Source organism: Oryctolagus cuniculus, chromosome 16, assembly GCF_964237555.1.
Source record: "Oryctolagus cuniculus chromosome 16, mOryCun1.1, whole genome shotgun sequence".
NCBI classification, from domain to species: domain Eukaryota; kingdom Metazoa; phylum Chordata; class Mammalia; order Lagomorpha; family Leporidae; genus Oryctolagus; species Oryctolagus cuniculus.
This window is the reverse complement of record NC_091447.1, coordinates 23,290,513-23,315,862: the sequence shown is the minus strand read 5'-3', so window position 1 is coordinate 23,315,862 and position 25,350 is coordinate 23,290,513. Positions and strand designations below refer to the sequence as shown.

Below are 25,350 nucleotides of genomic sequence, written 5' to 3'. Positions count from 1 at the left end.
ACACGGTTCAGGGGAATGATCAGAACAAAGAGATGGAGCCAGCAAGTGTCCAGCATGAGACCCACCAGAAGAGCAGCTCGGGGTGGCTGGAGTACAGGTGTGTGGAGGCAAGGGACGAGAGGTGGACGAGGCTGGAGGGTTATGGGGTCATGTATGTGGGGCTTTGTCATCTGGGCATGGGCTGTCTCCTGTAGTGTAGGTCATCAGGGATCTGCAGATTATTGCAGGATACGTGAAGTTGGAGGGTCAGAAATTCCAGTGCCTTCAGGGGCAAACCGGTAACATGGGCCAGGCAGTGGGCTCGTTCAGATGTGTTGAGGGAAACTTGTGCCAGACAAGGTTCTGAGTCCTGGGGTACAGAGAATGAGACTGCTGGTAGCTGCCTGTAGGGATTTTGGATCCTCTTGTGTTGGGGATAGAGAAATATGCAAGTGAATAAGTAAAAAGATCAATTCTAAATATTGATCATGTGTGAGGCATGGGTAGGCAGGGACGTTCTCTCTTGGGACATGCTGTTTGGGCTGGGTCCTAAAAGATGAGAAGGAGGCCACTGTGTAAGTGGTAAGATCTGTAAAAGTCGGGGTGATAGGGATTTCAGGCAAGGCCCTGGAATCAGACTCTGTTGGCAGGAATCTGGCTTGGCCATTTTTAAAGATTTATGTATTGATTTGAAAGGTAGAATAAGTGAGTGAGTGAGAGAGAGAGAGAGAGAGAGATGTCTTCCATCCTCTGGTTCAGTCTCTAAATGGCCACAATGGTCAGGGCTGGGCCAGGTCAAAGCCAGGGGCCAGGAGCTCCATCCTTGTTTCCTACATGGGTGGCAGGGTCCAAGTACCTGGACCACCTTCTACTGCCTTCCCAGGGGTATTAGCAGGAAGCTGTATCAGAAGTAGAGCAGCTGGGACTCGAACTGGCACTCCGCTATGGGATGCCAGTGTTGCAAGTGGTGGCTTAACCTGGTGCACCACAATACTGCTCTCTGGCTGGACCATTCACCATTTGTGGGGCCCTAAGCAGGTCACCTAATTTCTTTGTGCCTCAGTTATATCATTAGCAACACGAGAAGTGCTGGGAGGTTTTACAGAGAGTGCTGTGCTCTGTGGGGCCCCTAAGCAGGGTGCTGGTTGCTTGGGCTGGGTGTCTGGAGAGTGACTACGGGAGTGGTCGGGGTTAGGGTCTATTCCAGAGGTAAGGCCTAAGGATTGGCTGATGAAAGAATGGAAATCAGGATCATGTCACATTCTTGCCCTGATCAACCTCAGTGGGGAGGGGAGAGAGGGATGGTGGCGCACTCACTGAGATGGGAAACTTGGGGGCAGAGCCGATTTCTGGGAGAAACAGTTCTGCGTTGGCACATCTGGTGAGAGTCTTAATGCAGGTTGGTATGAAGGTCCCCAAACGTAGCACGTGAGCCACAGGGATTCACGAGGAACCATTCCCAAGGGCATTCAGCTCCTTTATTTTTAAGTGCCCTGATTGCCAAGCCCAATACACCTGCCTCCAGTTTGTTACCCTCCCCACCGCCCTCCAATGGTTCCCCAACTTTGATCCAGCTTAGAAGGTGAGATGACAAGCTATAAGCAAGTCTTTAACCAGTTGGTGGAAAGGCTCTTCGGCTTCTGGGCAGAGGAGGAGGGATCTTAGCCGCAGCTGCCACCGTGCTCCATCCCAGGGCCTCTGCACCTCCACGGCCCAGTCTGGCTCCCTCCACTGACTCACCAGCCCCTTTCTTGGCACCCTACATGGGCGGGGCTTTGTGCTAGCCTGGAGGGAGAGTGTAAAAGGATGTGGCGCTACTGAGAGGATCTCAGTCTAATGGGCATCTGGGTTCCTGGCCTGTGGGCATGATATCTTAAGTCCAGCTCTTTATACTGATGCATTTTGATCTGGCCAGCAGCCTGCAGCCACTTGGTAATGATGCCATGATCTATGCTGCTGGACATAATAGCACTGAGCATGCTCACATGTGTGCATCATGTATGCCAGCTCTCATGAGCTCAGGGCACTAAGGGGAGCTCGGAATCAGAATGGAACTGTTCACGTCAGGCCCTGGCTGTGAGGCTCATGTCTTTCTCAGCTCTCGGGATCTCTTTGTGCCTTTTGGGCTTGTGCCCAGGTGGGCAGGGATCTTCCAGCTTAGCTCATTTCATGCCTGTCAAGAGGGCGAGTGTCTGTCACTCTCTGCTTCCCCTTGCACGCACTGTCAGTGTCCACATTAGGTGGGTTCCCAAGTCATGCTCAAGGGACCCGAACGTCACAATCCGCAAGTGCCCATCTTCAAAACCACCCAGGGATTTCCAAGGAGTGCACCTGGCTCTTGCGTTTCAAAGTGGGTTTTGTCCTGCAGCACCTTGTGACTCCGAGTAAGGTTCCTGGCCCACAACCATTGGCATCGCCTGGGAGCTCGTCAGCAATGCAGAACCTCAGACCCTGCTCCAGACAGACTGGAAAAGCATCTGCACGTTCACAAGGGCCAGGGACGGCTGCACCCCTGGTCGAATCTGAGACCTGTGGAGTTAGATGCCAGCCTTCTGGAACACACTCAGTCTGTGTGCGTGGCTCTGGGCTGTACCCTGCAGGGGACGGTTCCTAGGGCCCCCTCACTTCTGAGAATCTGTCAGTCTGGAAAAGGAAGGTGGAGGCTTGGCTCAGCCTGCAGAACATTGTGGCATGAAGCAATGGGTTGCTGAGGCTTTTTAAAAATAAACACACATTCTTCTCCATTGGCAATGCCTTAAGAGCCATGACGTTCATGGGAAAGGCCTTTGGATATTTTTGTCACATGAGGAGGGGCTGGGATCTGTCAGTTTGGAGAAGAGAGCGCTTAAGGGTCTCAGGCCATGATGCTCATCAATAGATGTTTGAAAAGGAAAGGCAATCAGATCTGTTCTGGGAGGGGCAGAATGAGGACTGTGAGACAGATGCTTTGTTACTCAGAAGAGCCTCCTGCCTGCAGAACTGCTGAAAAGCTCCTCCCCCACCCCCCCAGTGGGCGGGGGAGGGGAAGTTCAGGCACGAGCGGGACGCTCACTTGCTTGGGATGTTGAAGGGATCTGTACACAAGATGCAGAGTTGGACAAGGCGGTTTAAAAGTTTATTTCAAAAAGTTTTCAGTTTTATTTGAAAGGAAGAGAATAAGAGAGAGAAAGAGAGCGAACGAGTGAGAGCTCTCCTATATGCTAGTTCACTCCCCAAATGCCTAAAACAGCTGGGGCTGGGCCAGTTCTCCCACATGGATGGCAGGGACCCTGTATTTAAGCCATCATCAGTTGCCTCTCAGGGTGCGCAATACCAGGAACTGGGTTGGAAGAGGGAGGCAGGAGCCATCATGTGCTGCTTTCCCAGGCACATTATTAGGGAGCTGGATAGGAAGTGGAGCATCCGGGACTGGATGTGGAGCACCCATATGGGATGCCAGCGTTGCAGGGGGGTGGGTTAACTCACTGTGCCACAGTGCTGGCCCCTATCTTTGTCTTTAATGCACCTTTTTTCTTTGCCTTAATCTGGGTAGATTGTAACTAGTTAACAGCTTGAGCTGCTGGTGCGACATCATGTTTTAATCTTATGCATGTTTGGTTCTTAACTTCTAGTCATTGGCTGTTTCCTGATTTGCTCAACTGGAGTCTTTTAATGAGGCCAGAATAGCAGGGGACCCCAACGGGCCAGTGGTTCTGCAGGCCCACGTGTATGTTGGTTTGCCGGAGGGTTGGCCGGGGCTGCCCAGGCCACCACCAGCAGGGGGAGCTTCCATCCACAGCAGGCAGCAACTCTGGGGTGAAGGCTGGGGCTGGTCTGGTACACCAGCTCCTGAATGTAAATCCTGATCAGATGCCTCTGCTCTCGGGTAAATCCCCATTTCCACTGTTTGCAGGTGGGGCTGGGAAGCAAGGCAGAGTTGTCAGAGGCACTGTCTGTGTCCGACCTGAGTGCTGCCCTTTTGCTTCAGTCCATTCTCTGCTGCTATCAGAGAACACTGTGGACTGGCAATAAAGGAGAAAAGAGTTCTTTGGCTCCGTGTACTGTAGGCTTGGGAGGCCAAGCGCCCTACACCATCATCCAGCAAGGGCTTTGGTGTGGCATCACAGCACATGCGCAAGAAGAGTGGGGCATGCATTGCTACCACCCACTCTGCTACAACTGAGCCATTCGCAACGATAACTGCACCCAGGCCTTCTACAAGGCTCTGCTGCCTGCCTGCGTGGTTGTGCTGGGGATTTAGGTTTCAACATGTGAATGTTGGGGGACACATTCCAACTGTAGCACTTTCTTTGCTTTGTACTTTCCCCCCAACCCCCTACCGCCAACCTAAAGCTTTCCTTGCCTGTGAAAGGGGGGCTTTGCAGTGTAACTGGCACAGCTCTGGGCACCACACCCCTTACCTCTCCTCACAGGCTCTGCCCGCTCTCCATCTGTCTCAGCCTCACCTGTGCCTGTCTTCCTGGGAGCCCTCTGGTTCCCCTCCCGTCTGTGCCCTGGGGCCTTTCACTACCATTGAACAAACTTTGGCTGGTTGGGTTTAAGGTACCGGGTCAAAAGAAGGCACAGAGACAACTGGCCAAGACAGGACAGCAGAGGACAGTAAAGCAGGACTTTAGCCTGCGTGGACAGCAGGCCGGAGGTCTGGAGTAAGGCTTCAGCTCCTGCCCCTATTGGCGGTTGGCCATTTATTCTCTTTGCCTGGGAAAGGGTCGTGTATTCTCAGAGACCCACATCCACTGTGGTAAAGTGGGCCTGGATGAGCAAAAGGTGCCTTGGTAGTCCCAGGCAGCAAGGTACACTGTATGGTCTTATCAGCCCATGGCCCTGGCAAGTAGGAGTCAAGGCGGCAGCATCTCAGACAATGAAATACCACAGTGTTAGCCTCAGGGGCATCTTGCTTGCTCCCAGTTTTCCCAGGCATGGAGTTAACCGGTGTCCCAACAGCCTAGCAAGTCCTAACATAGTTCATCTCCTGTAGTGGTGCCATGCTTCCCTAGGGAGGCCTGAGGTTCCCTGGGGTCAGTGCCTGATGGCTCAGCCAGGTGACTTCCACAGGTGACTTCCTCTTGCTAAAGCCAGAGGGCCACCACTGGACGGATGTGCACCAGGAAGCTCCCTGCCAGGACTCTGGGTCTCAGCTGGACTCTACTGGAGGATGAAGTGACTTCCGACCTTGTATTAGCACAGATGGCACGGGGGTGCTCAGTGGGGACTCAGCCGAGTAGCTGATTGTTGGATCTGAGTGGCAGAGAACCAGGGAGAGTCAACCCCAAACCTGGCAGTTTAGAAAGAAGAGTTGGGTAATGGGATTGAAATAGGTAAATTTTACTTTTTCTCAGTGTCTCACTTTCTTCCATAAAGAATTGATGCTTTATGCAAAGCATAAATAAGCCATAATTTGTGGAATAAGGGAAAAGACAGAGAAGTAAGCAAGTGTATAAAGTCAGAACCAGGGAAGAAAGAAATAGATCATACAAGTCTTTCCTTATAGTCCCAAGTTCCTCCCAGTGAGAGGGAAAAAAAATGGCAAAAGATACAATGCTTTCTAAGCTGGCTTCTCAGGCTGCCAATGGCTTCTTTGAATTTGCTCTGTGTTTCCTCGCACCCTGTGCTGAGACAGCAGGTGCGCCGTCCTGCCCTCCGGCTGGCAAGCCTTGCTCTCTCTGAGGGTGTGTCTTCCTGTAGGAGGCAAGGGCTTGGGAGGTACTCCATCCCTGCCATTCTCAAATGATCAGCCCTGATCAATCAGCACTATAGATTGTTTTTCTTTGCTTTTATGCAAGAACCTGATTCAGAGTTGATTTGACAGCCAAATTGGCCCGCAAGGTGTTGGCCCGGAAGGTGTAGTGAGGCAGTGCTGAGCCTTTCTGAATAAAGAAGCCAGGAAGGAACAGGCTCAGTGGTGCTGCCTCTTATGGCTCAGGGACACAGATTCCAGCTGCCTTGCTGAGTTCTGTCCCCGTCAGAATCAGGAGCTCCTAGGGCTTTGCTCTGCATGCTTGCTGCTTCTAATTCAAGGCTAGGTGGAGGGGAGGCCATGGATTCTTCTGCCAGGCCTGTATTTCATAGCCATGAGGCTCAACTAACAGGAGTAATACTTGGAAGTTAGCAGTTGGATGGGAAGCCCACGGGTTTAGAATAGGATAGTACTGGACTCAATGTCCACATCTGCCATGGACTATTTGTTTCTTCTTGGGTGGTTTGCCTAGTTCTCACTCTTTCTATAGCTGAAAAATAGAAAGATAGTAGTAATAACCTCAGAGGGTCTCTGAAGGTAAAATTAGGTGACAAATGAGTAGTGCTTAGCCTGCGTGTTGTTGTATTACACAGCACCTCTCATTTCAAGCAACTCCAATGTATTATGTGTTCAGCTAACTCAATTATGTGTGTAAATTATGCATTCTGTGACCAACTTCTTTATTTTTTAAAGATTTATTTGAAGGAGCTACAGAAAGAGAGCGAGCGAGCGATCGAGAGAGCTTCTATCCACTGGTTCACTCGGCAAATGCCCACAATGGCTGGAGCTAAGCCAATCTGAAGCTAGGAGCCAGGAGCTTCCACCAGGTCTCCCACATGGGTTCAGAGGCCCAAGGACTTGGGCCATCCTCTGATGCTCTCCCAGGCTCATTAGCTGCTGGGAGCTGGATTGGAAGTGGAGCAGCCGGGATGAACCTACGCCCACATGGGATGCAGGCATTGGAGGCTGGGCTTTAACCTGCTGCGCCACAGCACCAGGCACACCACCTTCTTGCATACTGCATCCAGCCTGGCTGGAATTCTCCCATTGACCCATTCCACTCCCCCACCTCTCACCCCCAAGCCCTCCCCTACCCCAAGTGTGCAGGCTTTGGTAATGGGTCTGCCGTATCTTGTCAAGCCCAGGCTTGGCACAGAAGCCTTCTCAACACAGACTTGATTCAGACATCACTAATCAGAGTTACACATTTTTGTGCTTGAAACAGATTCCAGGATTGTCAAGCATCAATCTTTACTGTTCCAAATGGAGGTAAAGGAAGCCAAACCTGCAGTTTTACCCTTGACAAATCACTACGTGGGGTTAAAGAGGTGGGGCTCATTGCCTTCTCTGAGAATGCTGGACATGAGCTGGAAGAGATGGGTGACATTTCTTTTTCTCTTAATTATCTACAAGGTACATGTATTCATGCATGTGCACACACACACACACACACGTGCGTGCGCATGCGCACACATACCCATCCATCTGCTTGTTTGCTTTCCAAATGCCTGCAATAGCTGAGGTTTGGCCGGAAACTAGCAGCCAAGTACTCAATCTGTGTATCCCTCTTGGGTGGCAGGAACCCAAGTACTTGAGCCATCACCTGCTACCTACCAGGGTTCACAATAGCCAGCAGCTGGAGTCAGGAGCTGGAACGAGGATTGAACCTAAGAACTCTGAAACGGAGCATAGGCATCTCAGCTGTTACACCAAACGCCTGCCCTGTGGATGGCATTGCTGACTAGTTATTTTGCTTGGGTTGATCTTAGACAAGCCATGCAGTCTTTGATTTTTGTTTCTATTCTCCTTTTACTATTTCCGACCTGGGTAAGGCTTACTACAGTTAAGGAGACCCCCAGTAGCTGGAGCTTTTGAGTGAATATGACAATGAAACTCCTCCCCCTGAACTAGCTTCTCCCTCTTCCGGATCCTGTTGCTGTGAATTCTGTCTCCCCTGCTAACCTCACATATGAGCCTGTCTCTACTGACAATCTCCTGGGCTTATGCCAAGTACCAGGTGCCAGGCAGGTGGCTACCTCCATGCTTTGCAGGCTGGTGCCTGCCTCTCACTGGGGTGAGAGGTGTAGTGGAGTGAGTCTAGCTCTTCTATGAATGCAGAATTTTCTGAAGCATGGTTCCTACCTGTCTTCCGTTCGAGGAAGGCAAAGAGGCCGAGTGGAAAAGACATTGACTTCGGAGCCAGATACCTAGGGTTTGATGTAGGTTCTTCCCCATAACTTTGTGGTCTCCAAAAGATTACCCATTATCTCTTTTTAGAAATACATATTTTCTTTTTACTTTTTTTTTAAAGATTTTATTTATTTGAGAGGTAGAGTTACAGACAATGAGAAGGAGACAGAGAGAAAGGTCTTCCATCCATTGGTTCATTCCCCAAATGGCCACAATGGCTGGAGCTGTGCCAATCCGAAGCCAGGATCCAGGTGCTTCTTCCCAGTCTCTAATGTGGATGCAGGGGCCCAAGCACTTGGGCCATCCTCTACTGCTTTCCCAGGTCACAGCAGAGAGCTGGATTGAAAGAGGAGCAGCTGGAACTAGAATGGTGCCCATATGAGATGCCGGTGCTGCAGGCGGAGGATTAACTAAGTGAGCCATGGCGCCAGCCCCCGTATTTTCATTTTATTTGAAAAGCAGAAAGACTCAGAAATCTCTCATCTGCTGGTCTCATCCAAAAGACAATAAGAGCCTGGGTTGTGCCAAGCTGAAGCCAAGAGCCCAGAACTCAATCCAGGTCTCTCACATGGGTGGTGGGGACCCAAGTACCTGGACTATCACCTACTCTCTCCCAGGGTGCACAGTAGTAGGGAAACTGGAATCAGAAAACAGCCAGGACTGAGACCCAGGCTCTCTGATGTGGGATGCGGGTGTCCCAAGCGGTGTCTTAGCAACTAGGAGCTAAATGCTTGCCCCAACCCAGTATTTCTGAACTTCTCTAGCTTAAATGGGAGAGGCAGTCTTACTGAGTGTGAAGGCAGGGACCACAACTGGGTGTTTTCAGATTTATTTGCTATCTGCAGTTTATTCAGATTTTGAAGAACTGAATGGACCTTGAGAGCACATTTGAGTGCTCAGGGAGAGAAATGTCTTTGACCCTTCCTAGTTTTCCTCCCAGTATTCCTGGCCCCTATTGCACTGTATGTGGCAAATTGGTAGATTAGTTGTTGATTCAATCAATGAACATTGTATGCCAGGTATTTGGGCACTGGGATTTGGCAATGGTTCCACCGGCAGAGAATCCATGCTTATGTGGGGCTTACACTGTATTGGATGGGGACAGGCAACAAATCCCACAACTAAAATATAGGGCATTGGAAGAGGTAGTGAGTGCTGTAGGGAGGAAGAATAAAGTTGGGGAAGAAGGTGGGGAACAAAGGAAGGGATTAGTAGGAAGATGTGGTCTCAAGAGTTGGCCATGGAAGACATACTTAGAGGGAACATCTAAGGAAAGCTAATTAATGGTGAACTTGGATCAAGATCTTTTTCCCCAGTATTTCCATCGTGTTTTTCTTGTTGCTTGGGTCTTTACAAACTGAAGGCAAGGTGAGCTGAGGTCAGATACCTGTGAGCCATTCCAAGCTTCATTTTCGACAGTAACTGGGGAAAGGGCCTTGAACCTCATTCCAAAACTCTTCTCTGGGGATTCTTTGTGTCTCAGTTTCCAAAGCAGCTCACCTGGCAGGGGCCCCTGAACCTGACGCAGAGCTTGTGGCAAAGCTGTAACAAGCCAGTGTGCTGGGCACATTTCCTCCCAGGGAGCCAGGCTCTTCCCTGGGCTTGCCACTCTGTTGGCCCTGGCACCCAGCTCCCCAGCTGCGTTTATGCTCACCCAGGTGCTAGGGCTTCCAAAACAAGGGTGGCAGTGTTTTTGGTGCTAGTTTTGGTTACAAAACAGTATGCACCTGCTCAGGCCACCACTGCAACTGCTTGACCCATCCTACCTACCTCTCCCTTCACTCTCTCCTGTTCTTTCTGATGGCCTGCATTGTACACAGCTCAGCTGGGACATGGGAGCCTCCTTAGATGCCCGGGGGTCAAGTGCTCCGTGCTCCGAGTTGACTTCCCATTTCACCTCCCTCCGTCCCACTGCTCTTCATGAACCATCCTTACTTTGAGATTTGTTTCTGGATATTTTTGGGAGGGAAAGCACACAGCAAACACACCAGGGAGGCACTTTGGTTAGGATGCTTCTTCTCAGGCATTAGTGTTCCCTAATGGCTTCTGAGGCATTGTTTAAAAGCTGGAATCCCATCCCACTTGCAGGGATTCTGACTCACTGGACCTGGTATGGGACTGCAGAGCCTGAAGCATCATCGCTGTTCTGTCAGTTCCCTGGCGAATCACTCTTGGATAAAGCTGCACCGAGAAACATATGTAACCTCCCTCACTTGCTTGTATGTCAAGGCTGTGTACACGCATCTGTGGTTGCAACCTTCACCGAGTCTAGTTTGATGCAGACTCAGTACACATATGGGGATGGTAGAGGCCACTTGGGGCCAACCCTTTTATAAAGAACATTCTCCATGTGAAGAGTTATCTGCTAGCCCATCTCCATCACAATCCCTGCAGGTGTGAGCAGGTGAATTTTTCCTAAAGGAGAAGGGTGCCTCTGTTGAGGATTTTAATGACAAAACAATAGTGACCTGACAAGAACTGAAAAGGGGTGATTACTTTTTTAAGGCATCTGCGCTACCCCCTACTCCCTGGATGTTGCCTTGATGAAGATTCATGCAGCTGTCATGTTAGTGCTTCCCACTCTTGGGTGTTCAGAGGAATCACTTGGGAACTGAAAAAATCCTGATGCTGGGCTCCCACCTCCAGAGGCCACATTTGGTCTGGTTGTAGCCTAGGCTTCGGGATGTTGTGAGGTTCCCTGGTGACTAGTGTGGCTAAGGTTGCAAATCACTGAGATGGAGAGTGCGGAACCCCCTGGAGAGGGGAGGGAGCGATGCATTTTTCAAGTCTTACAAGGAGTCCACCTGGACTAAAGATAGCAGGTGCCTTGGATTCTGTGATTGAATTCTGCTCTCACACTTGAGTCTAAAACAGATTATATGTATACATATATCCACAACACTATAGCATCTATATATATACATATATGTATATATATTTGAGAAAGAACAACAGCCTACTGTTTTCCATGCTTTTATTATTTTTCTTATTTTTTAAAGATTTACTTATATGAGAGGCAGAGTTACAAACAGAGAAAGGGAGAGATAGGGAGAGGTCTTCCAGTCACTGGTTCACTACCTAAATGGCCACAATGGCTAGAGCTGGGCCAATCCAGAGCCAGGAGCCAGGAGCTTCTTCTGGGTCTCCCATGAGGGTGCAGGGGCCCAAGCACTTAGGCCATCTTCTACTGCTTTCCCAGGTCATTAGGAGAGAGCTGGGTTGGAAGAGGAGCAGCCAGGACTTGAACTGGTGCCCATATGGGATGCTGGTGCTGCAGGCAGAGGCTTAACCTACTACGCCACAGTGCTGCCCCCGCCTCATCCTCTTAATAAAAATACTTCTCCTGATTCTAAACATGGCACATGTTCATTATAAACTGTTAAGTTTATGGAGAAAAATAAGAAAAAGTTTACAGATCTTCCCAAATGAGATCACACAGAAGAAATAATTATGTGTGTGTGTGTGTCTTCAAACACCCCTCCCTGGTCTCTCTGCCTATATCCACATGTAGCCTGGACGTGCATCTCAATATCAATAGAATCCATTACACATACTGATCTGGACCCTGTTTGTTTTGCATAGCAGTATGGCATGGATGGATAACTTTCCATAAACTTACATAATCATTTTTATAAGATCTCATCTAACACGAGCTCTCCTTGAACCTGATAAAGGGAACATCTACTTTATGACTAAAGCTTGTTGCCTGCTTTTTTAGAATGCCAGGGATATAGCAGCACACAAAGCCTCCTCAGTTGGTCCGGCGGCCCGAGTGTGTCTGAGTGGCCAGCAGTGTGCCAGTGGACCGTCAAGTGTGTTTAGGCTGTTTGGAGACTGGGGACAGAGGGCTTAGCCAGCCTGGCTGCAGCTACTTTTTATTGTGCTAGTCTCTGTTGAGCTCTAGTTTCATTCTTCAAGCCCTCTAAGAAATCCTGTTTGCATTTTCCCTCTGCAACATGCCAGGAGTGCAGAAAGTGCAGCTCCAGTCGGGGAGCAGCTGTGTCCTGGACACGCAGGAGGCAGAACCATCCACTGGGGGCATCGCAGGGCTGATCCATTGCTGTTTGATGGGTTGAGGCCTTGTGTTCCAGTCATCCCAGTTATTCAAAAGAAAATACTGATATGTATGTGGGTTTATGCTTGAAATCTTCTTAGATGAAGAGAAGTAAGTGTTTAAAAACATGAGAAAGCATTGTGGGATCCAACAAAGCACACTGGCAGCTTTCTGGAGTCATCTGAGTGCCGGTTTGAGACCTTGGATCCATGAAGCCATTTGTCTCTGTCCTGTCTACCCCAGTTCTAAAAGTATTGACTGGGTTGGCACTGTGGCATAGCGGGTAAAGCTTTGGTGGCCGGCATCCCATATGGGCACCGGTTTGAGTCCTGGCTGCTCTACTCCCCATCCAGCTCTCTGCTGATGGCCTGGGAAAGCAGTAGAAGATGGCCCAAGTGCTTGTGCTCCTACACCCTTGTGAGAGACCTGGAATAAACTCCTGGCTCCTGGCTTCGGATCAGCACAGCTCCAGCCGTTTTGGTCACCTGGGGAATGACCCAGCGGATGGAAGACCTCGCTCTCTTTCTCTGCCTCTCTATAAATCTTCCTTTCAAATAAACAAATCTTAAAAATAAAATGAAATAATAAAAGTACTGACCAAGTGTGTTCTGCATGGCAGCCACTGTTTAAACAGATGCAAATAGGAAAATGAACAGTTGGGTTCCCTGCCTTGGAAGGGAACTTAGAGTGTAGAGCAGCTGTTCTCAAAAGTGTGGTCCTGAGCCCACTGCATCCCTGCAGCCACTGTATCACTCCAGACCCCCTGAACAAGCAAATGTATTCTAACAAAGCTTCCTGGCACTCCTGATGCCTGCTGAAGCTTGAGAATTGTGGGCCTGTAAGGGGAGGCAGGTGTGCCGAGCTTGATGGGATGGAGAAGGTGTGGTGGGAGTCAAGTAGTGTTTTCTGAGTGAAGGGCTCTTCCTGATCTTAAAGCATGAGTAGGAGTTGGCCAAGTGGAGCCATGGGAAGAGGTGTCCCAGAGAAAGGTCACAGCAAGAGGGGAGGCTGTGTAGAGGGTGTGCTTGGGGATCGCCAGTTTAGTGCATGTGGCTGAGCCCTGTAAAATCCTCTGGAAAGTATAGTGGAAGAGTGAGTTGGGGCCGGCGCCACGGCTCAACAGGCTAATCCTCCATCTAGTAGTGCCAGCACACTGGGTTCTAGTCCCGGTCGGGGCGCCAGATTCTTTCCCGGTTGCCCCTCTTCCAGGCCAGCTCTCTGCTGTGGCCCGGGAGTGCAGTGGAGGATGGCCCAAGTCCTTGGGCCCTGCACCCCATGGGAGACCAGGATAAGTACCTGGCTCCTGCCTTCGGATCAGCACAGTGCACCAGCTGCAGCGCACCAGCTGTGGCGGCCATTGGAGGGTGAACCAATAGAAGAAGGAAGACCTTTCTCTCTGTCTTTCTCTCTGTCTCTCTCACTATCCACTCTGCCTGTAAAAAAAAAAAAAAAAAAACAAAAGTGCGTTGGGGCTGGGTTTTTGGTTCCAGGCCAGTTGAGCTGATTGTGTCTTGTGGATCCTGGAGACCTCTCAGCAGGGGAGTGTGGCCAGGGGTCTGAGGGGTCTGTGTGTAGGAAGATAACACTGATAGTGCCTAGAGGGCTAACTTGGTGGCCTGCTGGCCTAGATCTTGATTCCTGCCTCTGGTGGTGTAACTCAGATCTGGATTAGCAATTCCTGACCTTGGATAGGGTGGTGGGCAGGGAGTCCCTGGCCGCAAGAGGATGCAGCAGCCTTGGCTGCATGTGCAGTGAGACCCTGGGGGAGCAATCTTCCAGATGAGCACTGGGGTGATTCCCGGTGTTCTCAGCCCTGCAATCCTGCTTTAGAAGAAGCCAATTTCTGCACAAGAGATGTTTTGGGAAAAAAATTGCTCTATTTTTTCTGAGATGCACGGTGTCTAAGGAGGAAAGAAATTGAATTCGAGGACCGGAGAAACTCACGTCGGCACCAGCTGGGGCTCATCCTTCTTCCTTGTCCCCATGTGCTTTTCCTCCTTTCTTACTCTGTTTTTCGTTTAGGACAGCATTGATTATAGAAAACTCTTGAGATTTTCCAACTTCTTTTTTTTTTAAATTTTAGAAAAATTTTTTAAAGATTTTGGTTATTTATTTGAGAGGTAGAGTTACAGACAGTGAGGGAGAGAGAGAGACAAAGGTCTTCCTTCCATTAGTTCACTCCCCAAATGGCCGTAACAGCCAGAGCTGTGCTGATCCGAAGCCAGGAGCCAGGAGCCAGGAGCCAGGAGCTTCTTCCAGGTCTCCCACGTGGGTGCAGGGGCCCAAGGACTTGGGCCATCTTCTACTGCTTTCTCAGGCCATAACAGAGAGCTGGATTGGATGAGGAGCAGCTGGGACCAGAACCAGCGCCCATATGGGATGCTGGTGCCACAGGTGGTGGATTAACCTACTGCGCCACAGCGCTGGCCCCCCAACTTCTTTTTTTTTTTTTAAGATTTATTTATTTATTTGGAAGTCAGAGTTATACAGAGAGACAAGGAGAGGCAGAGAGAGAGGGAGAGAGAGGTCTTCCATCTGCTCGTTTACTCCCCAAATGGCTGCAATGCCCAGAGCTGCACTGATCTGAAGCCAAGAGCCAGAAGCTTCCTCCGGGTCTTCCACGTCGGTGCAGGGGCCCAAGGACTTAGGCCATCATCTTCTGCTTTCCCAGGCCACAGCAGAGAGCTGGATCAGAAGTGGAGCAGCTGGAACTCAACCGGCGCCCATATGGGATGCTGGCATTGCAGGCAGTGGCTTTACCCACTATGCCACAGTGCCAGCCTCCTAACTTCTTATAAAAACCTAGGCATCTCATGCTTAGCTTTGATGATATCCATGTAAGGATTTGGAACTGTGGCTAAAGACTGCTAGTGGCAGAGCAGGCTGTTCTGAAGTGTTTTAGTTGTAGCCGTGCTGGGAGGCAGGTCTGTGAATGTGAATTATTTATATACAGCCAGAAAATACCCATTGCCTTAACAAGTCCTGGACCCTTTATTAAGACCCTTTCCTTTTACAGTTTATTGGGTACAGAGCTTAGGAATTTTTTGGTTTCTTTTTCTTTTTTGAAAGGCTGTGGGGTAAGACATGGTGGAAGCTGGATGCAATGTCACCTCCCCCTGCTGGTCATTGTCATGCAGTGTCATATTTATAATAGGGTGGGGACACAAAGGGGCAATCGAATGCCAGAAATACAAAGAGCCTGCAATGAGATGATTAATTTAAAAATAGTTCAGGTGCAGTGAATTTAAAAATCTGGGGAAGGGGAAAGGAACTTTTTTGGTCTCCTTGGATTGTTTGCAAAATGATGTAGCGAGTTAGGAGGCAGTTACTCTTTTGTCCTCGGATTACCACTCCTCGTCCGTTAATGATTTCATTATCACGTCCTTTATTCTACCCCTGCAGTCAGTGCTTTTTTTCCTGAGCTAAAATGAACAGGTTTTTCCTGTTGCTTGGTCTGGGTGTTCATTCAAGTAGATCTACTCTGTATACACAAAACAACCAGCACTTTTTCTTCCTGAGAGTGAAAAGTGATATTTGAAGAGAGTGAAACTTGTGTTTCTACTTAATGACTGATCTCTTCCTGCCCCGTCCCCCATCCCCAAAGAGGAGTTCATAAATGACAGGGCAAGTTAACTATGACTGCTTCTGCAGAATGACGAGTTGTCAGGGATAATTCCTCCCAGCCCTGCTGGGAGCTTGGGCACGAGGTTTTCGCAGCTGTTCTCTGGACAGTTTTCCTGGTCACTCTTTATGAATTCCCTTGTCTGGTAATGTCTGGATTTAACATCTTTCTTAATGACATCAGCAACAACAAAACCCCAGCTTTATCCTTATTTTCTGAACCCCTTGGTGTGGCTTTGCCCTTTTGGACCCGGGAGAACCAGGCTCGCTCCTGGTTCTCAGGTGCGTCTGTGCTGGAGGACAGCTCGGTGAGGAGAGGCTTGGAGGGAGGGACGGCCACTTGCTCGGAATGTGGCTGCGCCTCTAAGTACGTGGGTTGCAATCCGGGTGCTCCTCCGGCATGGAGCTAGATGTCAGTAAGGACCTCTCCATCTCTGCTCATAAGTGCTATCAAAATGATCGAGACATTTGGCCTCATCTGGGCGTGGAGAGCAGTGTTGGGAATCCAGAGAGAGAGGGACTAAACTTGTTTTTATTCACGTATAAAGACTTTCAAATATAGATTGCTGGCAAAGCCTCCAGAGGATCTGCTGTGGGCCGGGCATAGCCGGCAGACACGCTTGCCTCCTTCCTAACTATCCTCTGTGTTTCTTTCTCTTTTCCCAGTTGCAAATGAAGCCGGAGACAAGAATGCCAGACCCCTTGCGCGCTTCTCCCGTAAGTAATCCAGAGCCTTTTTCCTCCGTGTGGTTCTGCTCTGTGGTCCCGTCAGGAGGATAAAGCCCTGATGCTTGAGGTGTCTTCAACTGTGTCCTTTTCCATTGGGGCCCTTCACAGAGCTCCTACTCCTAGCTCTTGCCTTTCCAATTCTTGGGACTGTGGTTTCCTAACTTGCTCTTGCACTTTACCAATCAAAGTCTGGTCCTTCCAGCAGCAGCAGAACTGACATCATCCAAGGGCTTCTAGAAATCTGGAGCCTCAGGACCCCCACCCAGACCTACTTAATCAGTCTGCCTTTTAGCAAATCCCTCGGTGATCCCTGTCACATTAGAGCTTGGGAGTGGTGGTGTTTGCTGTGGGAATAGCCTCCGAGTGCACTGCTGTGGCCTTTTAAGAAGATAAAGTGGGCCTGTGCCGCGGCTCACTAGGCTAATCCTCTGCCTGTGGCGCTGGCACCCCGGGTTCTAGTCCCGCTTGGGGCGCTGGTTCTGTCCCAGTTGCTCCTCTTCCAGTCTGGCTTTCTTCTGTGGCCTGGGAGTGCAGTGGAGGATGGCCCAAGGGCTTGGGCCCTGCACCTGCATGGGAGACCAGGAGGAAGCACCTGGCTCCTGGCTTCGGATTGGCGCAGTGCCGGCCGTAGTGGCCACGTGGGGGGTGAACCAACGGAAAAAGGAAGACCTCTCTCTCTCTCTCTCTCTTACTGTCTAACTCTGCCTGTCCAAAAAAAAAAAAAAAAAAAAAAAGATAAAGTGAGAGAGAGAGCGTGAAGGGCTTGTAGCTGTTGATGTCCATACATACATAAAAGCATCTCATAGGGGCTGGCACTGTGGCACTGGTTCAAGTCCTGGCTGTTCCGCTTCTGATCTGGCCCCCGCTGATGTGCCTGGGAGGGCAGAGGAGGATCACCCAAGTGCTTGGGTCCCTGCACCCATGCAGGAGATTTGCATGAAGTGCCTGGCTCCTGGATTTGGATTGGCCATTGCGGCTATTTGGGGAGTGAACCAGTGGATGGAAGACCTCTCTCTCGCTCTCTCTTCCTCTCTCTCTCCCCCTCTCTCTCCCCTCTTTCTCCCCCCCTCCCCTTCTCCCTCTCCCTTTCCCTTTCCCTTCCCCCCCCCTCTTTCTCTCTCCTCTCTCTTTGTATCTCTGTTATTCAAATAAATAAATCTTTTTTTTTTTTTTGACAGGCAGAGTGGACCGTGAGAGAGAGAGAGACAGAGAGAAAGGTCTTCCTTTTGCCATTGGTTCACCCTCCAATGGCTGCTGTGGCCGGCGCTGCGGCCGGCACACCGCGCTGATCTGATGGCAGGAGCCAGGTACTTATCCTGGTCTCCCATGGAGTGTAGGGCCCAAGCACCTGGGCCATCCTCCACTGCACTCCCTGGCCACAGCAGAGAGCTGGCCTGGAAGTGGGGCAACCGGGACAGAATCCGGCGCCCTGACCGGGACTAGAACCTGGTGTGCTGGCGCCGCAAGGCAGAGGATTAGCCTAGTGAGCCGTGGCGCCGGCCTGGTGTTTTTTTTTTTTTTTTTTTTTAGCATCTGGCTCCCTGGCTTTAGCCCAGTGTGGTGACATATTTGGGAGCCTGGGCAGACTTGAGGGTGTCCTGCAGGCTTGATGATATTTGCAAATCTCCTGGCTCCTGGCTTTGGCCTAACCAAGCACTGGTTTTTGCGGCCATCTGGGGAGTGATCCAACAGAGGGAAGATTGCTCTCTCTCTGTTTCACTCCCCCCCTCTAACTCTCACTTTTTACATAAATAAATACATCTTAAAAAAAAGAAGTGGAGCCAGGATTTAAACCCAAGGACTCTGATATGGGATGTAGACATCTCAAACAATATTTTAACCACTGCACCAAAGTTCTATCTCTTAGCCAATTTTAACATGTAAAACTGAAAGTATAGTTAATTTCCCTATCTATAAGCTTCTTCTAAACTCTGTCTTCCTGGGTGTTTTTTGGGAGTCTTAAAACCTTTAGATTTACTTCCTGGAAATGATTTTTATAGAACTGCAATCTTGTATGGTAATGGAAGAGCATGAAGCACTCACCATTTAGAAGTCATGTAATAAAAGCACTCGCTTCTCATGGGCCCGATTTTTCATTGCCCTCCTACCTGGAATCATTATTTCCAAAATAAGTGTTCCAGCCCACAGCTCCCTGATGACGAACCTGCTTTTATTCCCTTTATTCCTTCACCTCTCGAGCAGCCGTCAGGCAAATTGACAAGGTGGAGCGTCACCTGGCCACGCCGTGTGCGCAGTGCAGGCTGCACCCCCACAGGCGCTCCCCACCCTTGTCACGAGGTGTAGGAAGGGGACACGGTCCGCGACTAGGAAACCGGAACGGGAGTCCCTTCGCAGCCGAGGAGGGGCCTTCTCTCATGCACGGTGTCCACACCCTCTGCACTGTGGCTGTTTCAGGGGTGCTGTGTCACTGTGATGAAGCTGAGTGAGGGCACAGGGTGGAAATTCCTACACAGGAAAAATGTAATTCGTGGCAAGCCCATTGGGCTGAGCTCATTCTGAAAAAGTATGTAAAAAGAAAGGAAAAAAACCTGTACGATGTCTTGGAAAAAAAGTCACAGGGTGTCGGTGACTACACATTTTGTAGCAAATAGGAGGGAAGGGACAATGAGGTGGCTTTTAGATAAGACTGTGCATTGCTTTGTGCCACGCCCTCTGGTGGACACTCATCTCACGCTGCCGTGGTGGAAGCACCCAGTGAATGAAGTGTTCATTTGGGTAGAGGGCAAGGGCTTGTGTGGTCGACCATAGCATGGATGACTATTGCAGTTTAAAGCCCTTGTGTGTGCTGGGATCAGGCACGCTGCATCCCGCAGGGGCAGGGTCATCAGGCATGCACTCCGGGAGGCGAGGGAAAGGCTGGCTGTGGTGAAGGACATGGTAGCACGGTGGCGCGGTTTCTGTGGGACTCTGGGTCCTACCACAGGCCCTGCCCCGTGGTTTCCCGCCTTGGCTTCTGCTTCTGATCAGCCTGACTTTGGCCGGAGCATCTGCCCAACAGCCCAGGCACACAGAGCTACAGGCAGTCCATGTCCTGGGGTAGGGGTGGGACAGGAGGAGGAGGGAGCCTTGGGTGGGACTCACAGGACATGGACAATGTTTTCCCCTCAAAGCCCTGGAGAACGGCAGCATCTAGGCAAGTGAGGAATGAAGGGCGACTTTGGCTGTAAGGTACTGTGTGGCCCAGGGCACTACCAGATGGCATGAGACTGGCAGCTGTGTGCGGGCAGCTGTCCTGGGGCTGGAGTTGTGTGAGTGGTCTCTGCCTGCAGCGGGCAGGGCGAGCTGCTTTCCTCGTCTAGGGCCTGGCGCTGGCCGTGTCTGTGACCTGGGGGCTTGGGGTCTGCTGCTGGGTAGTACAGGTGCTGCGGCATCGGCAGGGAGCAGGCTGTGTCGATCTACAATGGAGTGACCTCCAAGACGTCTGGGTCCCTTGGCTGGGAAGACCTTCCCCAAACCCCCTCTCCCACCAGCTCACTGTGGACGACATTCTTTAAAATAAGAGACAAACTTGAAGACGGGAAAGGCAAATCCCCTTGGGAGAGTGGACCTCGTGGACAATTTTACTATGGAGAAAGTGGGGAAAAACTGACCTTTTGGTTTGCTTCTCGCTGACATCTGCAAGTATCCTCTCAGTATGTAAACAGGAAGGGGTGGGGGGGGGGTGGAGCGGCTGTTTCATTTTTCATTCATTGACTCATTCCTTCATCCAGTAGTTGCTGGTCTATAGGCTAAGGGCACAAATTCTGATCATAACAAGACCCCTTTCATCAAGGAGTGTAAGGTTTGATGGCAGGAGGCAGGAGTATTGGCCCACAAAATGGTGATGGCCGTTGGAGAGGCCAGCGTGCACTGGGGACTTAGGATGGGGCTGCTGCGTAGGACAAATTCAGTGTCCCTGAGGAGGGGGTGCTCGGACTGAGTGTGGAAGGGTGCGTGGAGTTACCTGGGGCGGGGTGGGGGGAGGGATGGGGGACAGCTCCTTTGCAGAGGGAACAGGTGGACATAAAGAGCCTTTGAGTCTGGGGAAACTCACTGGAGAGGCAGCCCGAGGTCAAGCCCTGAGGGTCTTTGAGGTTGTCTAGGGAGCTGGACCTGGTTCTGGGGTAGGCTTTGAAGGGTTTGCACACTCGCCCCCCTGCTGGAGCTGGAGATGGCCTCTAGGAACCAGTTCCGTGCTGCAAAGAGCTCCCTCCTCAGCCCAGATCTAGGCCCCAGCCAGACGAGCAGCTTCAGAAACCCCTGGAGACTGGGGCTGCTGACGTCACTGGGCCTTGCAGGATGGAGCAGCTGGCGGGGGAACAGGCTCTTTGTAGTCCACGCATCTGGGATGCTGGCAGGGCATTTTCCTTTCAGGCCAGGCCTGAGAAGCCTCCTCCCTGGAGGCTACTTAAAAACAATTTTTAAATTATTTTTTATTTATATGAGGTTGGGTGGGGAGTGCACTCCCACATACTGGCTCACTCCCCAGATGCCTGCAGCAGCTGTGGATGGGATGGCGCCACAGCCAGGAGTGCAGTGCAGGTCTCCCATGTAAGTGGCAGGGACCCGACCCCTGCTGCCTTCCATGAGCTGCATGAGTAGGAATGTGGGGTCAGGAGCTGCAGCCAGGGACAGAACCCAGGAATTCCAGCATGGGCTGTGGACGTCTTAACCACTAGGCTAAATGCCTGATCCAGGTGTCTGTCTGTCAGTCTCATTAGACAGTCATTCTTGCAGGCCCAGGACCCCGTGTGGTTGAGCTGCGAGGAGACCGTGCCTGGTGCAGGAACAGACATTTGGTGGATGAAGATGAGTAAGAGTTCCTGTCCTGAAGTGGTCCCGTTGCTCTTTCTCAGTCTACCATCACGAGCTTTAGTGACTGTCCACTGGCTGCACCCACTCCCCAATCCCCTCCCCTCCAGAACAGCCCCCACCCCAGGTCCCACAGGCTAATGGGAGAGTCCTCAGAAGACGTGATGTTCGGAGGCTTTGGGTCAGTCCTGGGTTTGGGTTCTGTGTCCACTAGTTTTGAATTCTCTGTGAGCTTGGACAGGTAGCTTTACCCCTTGAAGCCCTTTTTCTCCCCAAATTTTGAGACAATTCTAAAACTTCTTGAGTTGTGGATGGGCACATGCAGGGGTGAGTGTACAACCGTGTGACACGGTCACTGACCAATCAGAACAGATGTTGGTCATGGCAGATGTGGGGACCAGGGTCCCGGAGGCCCAGCCTTCAGTGCTGGCTGGGGCTGGAGCAGCTGATGTGGGCATTGGTGCTGATAATCTGGGATAAACTATATGAAGCGAGTGCCTGCCCAAAACCATGCTTAAAGTGTGGGCCATTGTGAGTGTGTGTAAGAGGGGCTTTCAAAACATTCATGCAAATGCATTTTATGAAAAAAATTATGCATGTTTTAAAATTTTTTGCATCAAAAAGCTTCTTTTGATTCCATTAACTTTTAAAAATTAAATTTACTTATTGTCTGTGTTTGAAAGGCAGAGAGACAGAGATATCTACCCTCTGATTTACTCCTCAGATGTTCACGACGTCTGGGGACTGGGCCAGGCTTGGAGCCAGGAACTCAACCCAGGTCTCCCACATGGGTGGCAAAGACCCAAGTACCTGAGCCATCACCTCCTGCCTTGTAGGGTGTGAATTAGCAGGAGGCTGGAGTGGGGAGCAGAGCTGAGACTCAGCCCAGGCACTCCCATACGGGATGCGGGCATCCCAAGAAATTTCTTGGCCACAGCTGCAAATGCCTGCTTCTCTGAGAACTTTTTGAAGTACCCCCATATTTTTATCTAGAGTCACCTACCTGCTTTCCTTCCTCCCTCCTCCCTCCTTCCCTCCCTTCCCTCTTTCTCTCCTTCCCTCCCTCCCTCTGTTCTTCCCTCTCTCCTTCCCTTCCTCCCTCTTACCCCACATATTGTAGAGGACTTTTCTGTGCTAGGCACTGGAGATACATAGATGAGTAGGTTTGTCTTGAAAGCATTCACAGTCTAATCAGGGGGACAGAGAAGAACAGCTACTGAGGTAGCCTTGTGACACAGTGGGTTAAGCCTTGGCCTGTGATGCCTGCATCCCATATTGGAATGCTGGTTCCAGTCATGGTTGTTCTGCTTCCAATCCAGCTCCCTGCTAACACGCCTGGGAAAGCACTGTAAGACAGTCCAAATGCTTGGGCCTCTGGCACCCATGCAGGAGACCCAGATGGAGTTCCCGGTCCCTGTGGTTGGCCTGATCCAGCACCAGCCATTGCAGCCATCTGGGGAGTGAATCAGCAAATGGAAGATCTCTCTCTTTCTCTTTCTCTCTCCTTGTCACTCTGCCTTTCAAATAAATAAATCAAATCTTAAAAAAAAAAAAAGAGGGTGAGGGACGTGAACAGCTCCCCACAGCGTATGGAGAAAACTGCTAGGGCTTCGTAAAAGGAGCTGGGGGAGTGGGAGCAGGGCTCGCTCAGCCAGTCAGGGGGAGGGCTGGACTCCGTGCAGTCCTTTTGGAGAAGACAATGTTAGTTCAGGCTTGTATGTGGGAGTAGGGGTCACACGTACAGAAGGCAACTTCTAATCTTTTTTTTTTTTTTTTAAGATTTATTTATTTATTTGAAAGGCAGAGGCAGAGAGAGAGGAAGAGAGAAAAGTCTTCCATCTGCTGGATCACTCCCCAAATGACTACAATGGCCAGAGCTGGGCTGATCCGAAACCAGGATCCAGGAGCTTCTTCTGGATCTCCCATATGGGTGCAGGGCCCCAAGGACTTGGGACCATCTTCTGCTGCTTTCCCAGGCCATAGCAGCGAGCTGAAGCAGAAGTGGAGCAGCCAGGACTAGAACCAGCGCCCATATGGTATGGCGGCAGTTTTACCTGCTGAGCCACAGTGCCGCCCCCTAACTTCTAATCTTAAAAAGTAGGCAATCCCACAGTAAGGCAATAAAAGCCAGTGTAGTACTCAGACATGGCCACAGTGTGGCAGAAGCAGCCCAGATTTTCTGTGCATCTTGGCTTCCGGGTTCAGTGCAATGGACAGAGCTTTTGTTAAGGAGGGTCCGGCCCAGGTATTGGTAGAGACTGTGCAGAGGGAGGCACAATTGTACATTAGTAGAGCTTTTAAAGAACTTTTAAATAATAGGAATTTGGAGATCTCATGATTGCTTTTGTACAACTGTAAGCATTTCTAAACCCTTCAGATCCTGGGTAGTACTCCGGTTCCTACCTCATCAGCACTCGAGAAGAGAGCATCACTTTCCCACTTCCCCAGCAGCGACTTGTCTGTAACAACAGCAGCTCTGGAACTTCAGTATCTGAACGGCTTGGTGGCCACAGTCGTGTTCAGTAGTCCTCCAAGTGGGGTCCCAGGGAATGTTTCAGGGCTGCTAGTTCTCAGCTCCCCTCCTAGAATGGAATCAGAACTCTGGGAGTGGGTGCCAGCAACGTGTGCCATAGTGCATTCTGTTGGTGACTCTGAGGCCCTGCTGGACTTGAAAGGGCTGTGTGCTGGTGGAGCTGGAGGCGGAGGGCGGGGTGCAGGGCAGCGCGGGGTCTTGGTTTTGTTTATGTATGAAATCACATTCATATGTATAAGACAGAGCGAATGTCAATTGTCCTCATAAATAGTAGGATGCTTTTATTACCATCATTTTATTTAGTGGAGGAGCTCAGGGGCTGGAGCGATTAGGGGAAGATGGTCTAAATATTCTCCACCCAGACTTTGGAACTGGCACTGCTGTCTCATCTTTTGAATCTACTCCTCGTTTTCCCTTTTCTTATTTTTTTTTAAAGATTTATTTATTTATTTGGAAGTCAGAGAGAGAGGGAGAGGCTAAAGAAAGAGAATTTCCATCTTCTGGTTTACTCCTGTTTGGCCTCAATGGGCAGTGCTGGGCCAGGCCAAAGCCAGAATCCAAGAGCTTCTTCTGGGTCTCCCACATGGGTGGCACTTGGGTCATATTCTGCTGCTTGTCCGAGGTACATTAGCAGGGAGCTGGATGGGCAGTGGAGCAGCTGGGATATGGACTGGCACCCATTTGGGATGCTGGCATTGTGGGGGATGGCTTCCCCTGTGATGCCACAGCAGGGCCCCCCTCGTTTCCTTTTCTAAAGTCACCTCTCACCTAGTCTTGGCCCAGGAAAGCTATAGTGAAGATGCTTAGCTGACACACCAGCTTTTTACGTAGACCTATATGTATATGTATGCCTGGGTCATCCTGGAACTCTGCTTTTTGTTATTAATGCATTTGTGTTCCAGAACCACGGAGAGTTACTCCACAGTTTGTGGTCACCCAAGATTCATCTACTTACCCAGCAGGGGGCTCCACTGCTCTATCTCCCCTGACTCAACTACCACCATTATCAGCTAAGCAAATCTGCTTGGTTCAGTCAACAGATACATGTTACCCACAGCCTTGGATTTGAACATTTTCAAGTTAGAGTAGATTTTATAAGTGATTCAGTCCAAGGCTCATCACCCCAGCTAAACGCGAATCTCCTCTATGACATCCTTTTTATCAGGCAATGAACTCTCTGCAGGAACCCTTCCAACAGTGGACAGAGTTGGTGGTTATGGTTAGCGATGAACTGGAGTATATATGTGTGTGTGCTGGGTGTGTGTGGGCACTAAGGCTCAATTTGTTTTTCACTTTCAGAAAGTGTTTTATTGGGTTTTTGAAAGTTATCCCCTAATAGCAAAAACACGATGCTTAAGTTACTTCTATACAATGGTGTCATATTTCCACATAATCTATGCAGTCCACCTATGTTCTTTAAATTATCAGTAGACTGCTTGTAATATACAGTGCAATGTGAATGCTATGTAAATAGTTTTTATCCTGTATTGTTTAGGGGGAAAATGACAAGAAAAAAGTATGTAAATGTTCAATATGGACACTTTAGAAAAAGTATTTTCAAGCCATGGTTGTTTAAATGTATAGGGTGTGGAACCCATGAATATGGAGGGATGATTGTGTATCTCCTGGTCTCCAGTGTATTGGCCATTGGTTAGCAAACTACTGTTAATACTGTCAGTAGATTCTAGGAGCTTG

The 25,350-nt window shown here is 50.1% G+C and overlaps 1 protein-coding gene across 5 annotated transcripts in view; it reads left to right on the top strand.

The window, feature by feature from the left end:
* The window catches only part of PDE1C (phosphodiesterase 1C), a 543,851-nt gene that overhangs the window by 73,076 nt on the left and 445,425 nt on the right, over nucleotides 1-25,350 (top strand). For all 5 annotated transcript variants that reach the window (XM_070059701.1, XM_002713741.5, XM_008261616.4 and 2 more), the window contains exon 2: nucleotides 16,248-16,298. In XM_070059701.1, coding sequence (XP_069915802.1) covers nucleotides 16,248-16,298 — 51 coding nt within the window. The remainder of the gene's footprint in view (nucleotides 1-16,247; nucleotides 16,299-25,350) is intronic.